The sequence below is a fragment of the Ipomoea triloba genome, chromosome 12 (genome assembly GCF_003576645.1).
Source record: "Ipomoea triloba cultivar NCNSP0323 chromosome 12, ASM357664v1".
NCBI lineage: Eukaryota > Viridiplantae > Streptophyta > Magnoliopsida > Solanales > Convolvulaceae > Ipomoea > Ipomoea triloba.
The window spans coordinates 5,488,450-5,496,814 of NC_044927.1; the positions used below are offsets into that span (position 1 = coordinate 5,488,450).

An 8,365-nucleotide genomic window follows, 5' to 3' on the forward strand; every position below is an offset into this window, starting at 1 on the left:
GTGTGAATGAAACACAATTTCTGCATAACCAGAATTCTAATGGTCAGTTTTGAGTTGTTGCCACTCCCCATCCACTGCTTCTTTCCACAGCGTGACATTATTGTCCCCAGAGGCTACAGCCAACATGTTTCCTGTCAGAGACCATGAAACCCTCCAAACAGGATTCTTGAAGTCATTCAAAACCTTCCCCTCCCACTGATCTCCTTCTTTTGCCACACTCCATATAACAACAGTCCCGTCCTCGGAAGCACTTGCAATTGTCGACTTTGGAAGCCCCAAGTTGGGTGCCCACGCGACATCCCTCACCCAATTACTGTGCTTCTGAATGGCCGGGAGAGAATCCATCTTCCAAACGCCGTTACAGAGCTTCCACACCTTCACTGTGTTATCACACCCACCAGATGCAAGCTTACGAACAGGATCAAGTAAACCAGAGCCAACTATAGCACCAGGAACCATTGGAGGAGCCCATGACACTGCAGTTACTCCAACAGGGTGTGCCTGATCGATTCTTTTGGTGTCCCAACTACCATCCGACCTGGCACTATAAACAGAGATACATCCATCAGAAGATCCACAGGCCAAGCACAGCCCAAGTTCATGGGGAGCCCAAGAAATAGAATTGACCGATGATTTATGCTCACTGAAAACACGATATTGTGTCCATTCATTTTGGTTGCCTTCCTTCCAGATTATGACTTTACCATCATAGGAACAGGAAGCAAGGAGTGAACCAAATTTGGGGTGTGCCCAAGCAACCTGCCAAACTGGACCACGATGACCACTTAGAGTAGCAAGATGCTGCGTAGTAGAATTGTTGCTCACACGAGTTATTTTGATCATTGCATCAGACGAAGCTGTTGCCACACGTTTTCCATAGTAATCCATGGATACGTCATGTACTATGTCAGTATGACCTGTTTCAATCTTCTGTGCAGGCATCTTATTGTGTAGTTATTATTCACCAACTTTCTGCCTACATTTTGTATATGAAATCCAAATTACACAACCACAAGGATACTTAATATTTTCATAGTATGCAGTTGAAAAATCAAATAAATCGTATATGGCATTATACATATGTAAAAAATTAGATGAACTTCATAGTCAGACAGTTTGAAAAGTATACAAATGTTGGACTCAAGTGAAAGGAAAATGCAGAGTCTTATTAGGGTGTGATTATTTAGAAAATATATATTTCGTTCTCTATCTTCTAAATTTTTCTAAGTTCTCATTATCCATTAGAAATTTGAGAAAAAAAAATAAAAAACAAGTTCTAATTGAATTATTTCCCATTTATAAAATATGAACTCATTTGAAAAAAAATCCTATAAAAATATGAACGTAAATGGTAAGTCAAAATAGTATGAACAANGTGTGAATGAAACACAATTTCTGCATAACCAGAATTCTAATGGTCAGTTTTGAGTTGTTGCCACTCCCCATCCACTGCTTCTTTCCACAGCGTGACATTATTGTCCCCAGAGGCTACAGCCAACATGTTTCCTGTCAGAGACCATGAAACCCTCCAAACAGGATTCTTGAAGTCATTCAAAACCTTCCCCTCCCACTGATCTCCTTCTTTTGCCACACTCCATATAACAACAGTCCCGTCCTCGGAAGCACTTGCAATTGTCGACTTTGGAAGCCCCAAGTTGGGTGCCCACGCGACATCCCTCACCCAATTACTGTGCTTCTGAAGGGCCGGGAGAGAATCCATCTTCCAAACGCCGTTACAGAGCTTCCACACCTTCACTGTGTTATCACACCCACCAGATGCAAGCTTACGAACAGGATCAAGTAAACCAGAGCCAACTATAGCACCAGGAACCATTGGAGGAGCCCATGACACTGCAGTTACTCCAACAGGGTGTGCCTGATCGATTCTTTTGGTGTCCCAACTACCATCCGACCTGGCACTATAAACAGAGATACATCCATCAGAAGATCCACAGGCCAAGCACAGCCCAAGTTCATGGGGAGCCCAAGAAATAGAATTGACCGATGATTTATGCTCACTGAAAACACGATATTGTGTCCATTCATTTTGGTTGCCTTCCTTCCAGATTATGACTTTACCATCATAGGAACAGGAAGAAGGAGTGAACCAAATTTGGGGTGTGCCCAAGCAACCTGCCAAACTGGACCACGATGACCACTTAGAGTAGCAAGATGCTGCCTAGTAGAATTGTTGCTCACACGAGTTATTTTGATCATTGCATTAGTAGAATTGTTGCTCACACGAGTTATTTTGATCATTGCATCAGAAGAATTGTTGCTCACACGAGTTATTTTGATCATTGCATCAGACGAAGCTGTTGCCACACGTTTTCCATAGTACATTGCATCAGACGAAGCTGTTGCCACACGTTTTCCATAGTAATCCATGGATACGTCATGTACTATGTCAGTATGACCTTAGTAATCCATGGATACGTCATGTACTATGTCAGTATGACCTGTTTCAATCTTCTGTGCAGGCATCTTATTGTGTAGTTATTATTCACCAACTTTCTACCTACATTTTGTATATGAAATCCAAATTACACAACCACAAGGATACTTAATATTTTCATAGTATGCAGTTGAAAAATCAAATAAATCGTATATGGCATTATACATATGTAAAAAATTAGATGAACTTCATAGTCAGACAGTTTGAAAAGTATACAAATGTTGGACTCAAGTGAAAGGAAAATGCAGAGTCTTATTAGGGTGTGATTATTTAGAAAATATATATTTCGTTCTCCATCTTCTAAATTTTTCTAAGTTCTCATTATCCATTAGAAATTTGAGAAAAAAAAAATAAAAAACAAGTTCTAATTGAATTATTTCCCATTTATAAAATATGAACTCATTTGAAAAAAAAAATCCTATAAAAATATGAACGTAAATGGTAAGTCAAAATAGTATGAACAAAGTTGGATCTCAAATCAAATCAGGCGGTTCAGGCCCAATCTGATTTTATTTTTGGATTTGAATATCAACTTTTTTTTTTAGATATAAAAAGTAAACTAAAAATCTAACTGAAATATAGTTTTGATATTGAAGTAAATGAAATCAGGATACGATATAAAATTACAAATAATAATGGGATTCAAAATTCATTAATTGATGTAAATCTTGTATCTATTATCTGCTTTGGATCAAGTTTGCAGTTCAGATTGTTACTTTTAATTTTAACCAAATCATGACCCAACATGATTTCAAATGACACTACTTTTGGGAAACTTAAAAGTCAGTGAAAATCAAACAAAATATGCATATCCAAGCTCTTGTACTAGATGGTATGGGACGGACAACAATGAATGATGTCCTTAGTGGAACTGCGGAAGATAGATTTCAAATGGGCAATTGTGGATAATGAGGGCAGGCAAACAAAATGTTGGATATTTAGCAGTGATCATTCTGTAGTGGTGGTAATATGGATAGGTAGATTTTGGAGAGTGAGGTTGGGCATCAATTTGGTGGGTATCACCTGAATTTTATTTTGAATATACAAAAATTTCAGATATAACCCACAAACTAATTCAGGAAATCCCCCACCATAGCAAACCTTTTTTTCTTTTGAAGTGTATTGTAAGGAACTGCTAGTATGTTACACAGCACACTAGCACAGTAGAACACGGGATATATGCTTCACCAAATACTCCATAATTAATATGTCAAATGAAAAGACAAAGGACTGGTGCGTGAAACAAGACAGCTATCTTCCTTCTTCTCCCAAGATTGCTATCTAATTAGACAGGAAGTAAATGCTAAAGCCCTAACAAAGAAGATGCAAGTTAGCATAAACAATTTGTGTGATATGGAAGGCATAAACAGAACTTATTTGCTTTTAGCAAACTCAAACGCTTATATAGAACACAAAAATGTAAAATTTGCCAGAGATGCTCCGAATAGACATTTATTATGTCATATATCATAACTAAGCATACTTCATAATCATTCAGCCCAAAGAAGCACTGCTAGTAACAAAATCATTCTGACAGCCAAAAAGAACCTTAGAACATGATAGTAAAGATAAATGGAACGCATATAACTTAAATGAAATTAGGAAATCCAAATGACACCTAAAATTACACCACCCAAAAAAAAAAAAAAAACACGAAATCTTCAATGCATTTGATATAGATCTGGAATTTCTCACTGCGTCTCCGCAAGCAAAGATTCAATCGTAATCAACAAAAAGGCGGAGAAAAGAACTCTGCGATTAAACTGTGCCTACCGCCTACGAGTATATAAAAGCCAACATACAAACAAATTACAAACAGAGATTTCAAGACATAGAGCTTACCGGTTAGGGAGAATGTGATCTGAATGGCAGATCGGATCAGAGGTATAGGCTGCTAAGAGAATGCCGGAAACAGGTAGTGTACATGAGAATGGAGAGTTGACTGCTAAGCGCTCATTCTAAGGGCTGTTAGAGAAAGTTGTGAATTGTATTACCGGTTTGTTGTGATTGGCTCGGGTCAGGGAACCCGAATTTCATACGGAGTAACTGAAATCAAGCCGGCTTGATTTCCTTTTTTTATTTGTTATTTTATTTTGTAAATTTTTATAATAAAATTTATTTTAAAATTTTTAATTTTATTAATTATACATATAGTATTTTTTCAAAATTTTTATTTTGTTATTTAAAATTTGTATTTAACATCGAAATTATAATTATAGAGTTGAAATTATTAATTATAGAAAAGTGAATAAAACAATAGATGATGTGTAGGAGTTTAAATTAGTAGACTCACAAAAAGAAAGAAAATGGGATAAGAAGTGGAGAGAAAATAAGAGATGAGAAGAGCATCCGTAATAGTAGTGTTTTTTTGTGATGTTTCAGGAGTTTTTATAAGTGTACTTAGGAAAGATAATATGAGAGGAGAAATATATAAAAAATAGAAAAAGGAAAAAAAAATCAAAACAAAAAAGGGTGTGAAAGTGAATCTGACAAGAGAAATAACGAGCACCCGCCTAGTGGGCATTTGTTGTGCGCCCAACATACACAACTCTCCTTCTTCTTTCTGACGCAATTACTGTTCCAAAAATTCATTTTGCAGTTGGACCCAACTAATTCTCTCTCATTTTTCTCTTCCCTCTACATCACTATCCTAAAAACCATTGCTATAGATGCTCTTTATAAAGTGATGCCAGGAATTTGGACCCACAATTTTGTGGATAAAAATGGGAGAACCATTGTGAATGCCCTAGTAATATAATAATAATAATAATAATAATAATAATAATAATAATAATAATAGACATTCAAAAGAGCAATAAATAGATAAGTTGACGTTAAAAAATTAATTGTCATTTCAATAAACTATAAAAATATAACTTGTTATTAACCTGGTATAAGGAGTAAAAATAATTTAGTTGCATCAGTTTTTTAAATTTAATAACTTATTTAATTTTTTTTAGAGTGTGATATTTTTTTTTTTGAAAATCAATAAAGAGACATTCCTCTGAAGAGACATTACACCCTGAGAGCTGAAAGAGTTGTTTTATCTAAACATTCTGCTATATATGTAAAACAGTGATCACAAAGTTCAAAATAGTATAGTAAAAGTGCTGATATTTGAAACTTTAACATTTTTATTCAACTTTTTTTGTTCCCTTGTCATGTTTACTCTTTTTTTTTTTATAATACTATTAATCATTAATTACACTAAAGAATTATATTAAAGGCTTAAAGATCTAAATAATGAAGATCAATAAAGTGTAAGTAGAGTTGTTAAAATGGCCCTACTTGCGGGCAGCTGCGGGCCCGCTCCTTGGTGGAACTGGATAAGTTGGCCCGCGGGCTAGGTGGACCGGCCTACCCCTGCCTCATAATGCTCTATCTGGCACATATCATAATGCTCTATATGCACAAATTTAATGCACCATATTAGTTCTCATTGACTCACGGGGTGGTTGGTTCTTATAGGAACATCATCTATGTATATATGTTTAATATGATAAAATCAACAAATTTAGAATGTGGGATATTTGATACGGAAAATTTTGTTTTCTATTTTCTGGAGAAAATTTTTAATTAGCAAACAGGCACTCAATTTTCTTTATTGCCAATTAGACTCAGCAGTCGGGTATTAATTCCGAACCAAATTTTTTTTTTTCCTTTCTAATTTGAACATAACAGTGAAAATTCAGTAGAAAGGTATTAGTAAGGCTATCATCAATCATTACCATCAACAAACGAATACATTACAGCCTTACAGGAATAGTTTAAAACAATACTTAAAAAAAAAAAAGTGTGAATGAAACACAATTTCTGCATAACCAGAATTCTAATGGTCAGTTTTGAGTTGTTGCCACTCCCCATCCACTGCTTCTTTCCACAGCGTGACATTATTGTCCCCAGAGGCTACAGCCAACATGTTTCCTGTCAGAGACCATGAAACCCTCCAAACAGGATTCTTGAAGTCATTCAAAACCTTCCCCTCCCACTGATCTCCTTCTTTTGCCACACTCCATATAACAACAGTCCCGTCCTCGGAAGCACTTGCAATTGTCGACTTTGGAAGCCCCAAGTTGGGTGCCCACGCGACATCCCTCACCCAATTACTGTGCTTCTGAATGGCCGGGAGAGAATCCATCTTCCAAACGCCGTTACAGAGCTTCCACACCTTCACTGTGTTATCACACCCACCAGATGCAAGCTTACGAACAGGATCAAGTAAACCAGAGCCAACTATAGCACCAGGAACCATTGGAGGAGCCCATGACACTGCAGTTACTCCAACAGGGTGTGCCTGATCGATTCTTTTGGTGTCCCAACTACCATCCGACCTGGCACTATAAACAGAGATACATCCATCAGAAGATCCACAGGCCAAGCACAGCCCAAGTTCATGGGGAGCCCAAGAAATAGAATTGACCGATGATTTATGCTCACTGAAAACACGATATTGTGTCCATTCATTTTGGTTGCCTTCCTTCCAGATTATGACTTTACCATCATAGGAACAGGAAGCAAGGAGTGAACCAAATTTGGGGTGTGCCCAAGCAACCTGCCAAACTGGACCACGATGACCACTTAGAGTAGCAAGATGCTGCGTAGTAGAATTGTTGCTCACACGAGTTATTTTGATCATTGCATCAGACGAAGCTGTTGCCACACGTTTTCCATAGTAATCCATGGATACGTCATGTACTATGTCAGTATGACCTGTTTCAATCTTCTGTGCAGGCATCTTATTGTGTAGTTATTATTCACCAACTTTCTGCCTACATTTTGTATATGAAATCCAAATTACACAACCACAAGGATACTTAATATTTTCATAGTATGCAGTTGAAAAATCAAATAAATCGTATATGGCATTATACATATGTAAAAAATTAGATGAACTTCATAGTCAGACAGTTTGAAAAGTATACAAATGTTGGACTCAAGTGAAAGGAAAATGCAGAGTCTTATTAGGGTGTGATTATTTAGAAAATATATATTTCGTTCTCCATCTTCTAAATTTTTCTAAGTTCTCATTATCCATTAGAAATTTGAGAAAAAAAAAATAAAAAACAAGTTCTAATTGAATTATTTCCCATTTATAAAATATGAACTCATTTGAAAAAAAAAATCCTATAAAAATATGAACGTAAATGGTAAGTCAAAATAGTATGAACAAAGTTGGATCTCAAATCAAATCAGGCGGTTCAGGCCCAATCTGATTTTATTTTTGGATTTGAATATCAACTTTTTTTTTTAGATATAAAAAGTAAACTAAAAATCTAACTGAAATATAGTTTTGATATTGAAGTAAATGAAATCAGGATACGATATAAAATTACAAATAATAATGGGATTCAAAATTCATTAATTGATGTAAATCTTGTATCTATTATCTGCTTTGGATCAAGTTTGCAGTTCAGATTGTTACTTTTAATTTTAACCAAATCATGACCCAACATGATTTCAAATGACACTACTTTTGGGAAACTTAAAAGTCAGTGAAAATCAAACAAAATATGCATATCCAAGCTCTTGTACTAGATGGTATGGGACGGACAACAATGAATGATGTCCTTAGTGGAACTGTGGAAGATAGATTTCAAATGGGCAATTGTGGATAATGAGGGCAGGCAAACAAAATGTTGGATATTTAGCAGTGATCATTCTGTAGTGGTGGTAATATGGATAGGTAGATTTTGGAGAGTGAGGTTGGGCATCAATTTGGTGGGTATCACCTGAATTTTATTTTGAATATACAAAAATTTCAGATATAACCCACAAACTAATTCAGGAAATCCCCCACCACAGCAAACTTTTTTTCTTTTGAAGTGTATTGTAAGGAACTGCTAGTATGTTACACAGCACACTAGCACAGTAGAACACGGGATATATGCTTCACCAAATACTCCATAATTA

General features: G+C 36.0%; 2 protein-coding genes and 1 pseudogene across 2 annotated transcripts; all 3 read right to left on the bottom strand.

The window, feature by feature from the left end:
* Positions 1 to 36: 36 nt before the first annotated feature.
* LOC115998888 (protein transport protein SEC13 homolog B-like) lies at positions 37 to 997 on the bottom strand. Its single transcript, XM_031238559.1, has one exon. It carries the CDS (start codon positions 940 to 942, stop codon positions 37 to 39), a length of 906 nt encoding a protein of 301 aa, XP_031094419.1. The 5' UTR covers positions 943 to 997.
* Positions 998 to 1,411: 414 nt separating this feature from the next.
* On the bottom strand, positions 1,412 to 2,484 carry LOC115998889 (annotated as a pseudogene).
* Positions 2,485 to 6,284: 3,800 nt separating this feature from the next.
* Positions 6,285 to 7,342, bottom strand: LOC115998890 (protein transport protein SEC13 homolog B-like). Its single transcript, XM_031238560.1, has one exon. It carries the CDS (start codon positions 7,188 to 7,190, stop codon positions 6,285 to 6,287), a length of 906 nt encoding a protein of 301 aa, XP_031094420.1. The 5' UTR covers positions 7,191 to 7,342.
* Positions 7,343 to 8,365: the final 1,023 nt, after the last annotated feature.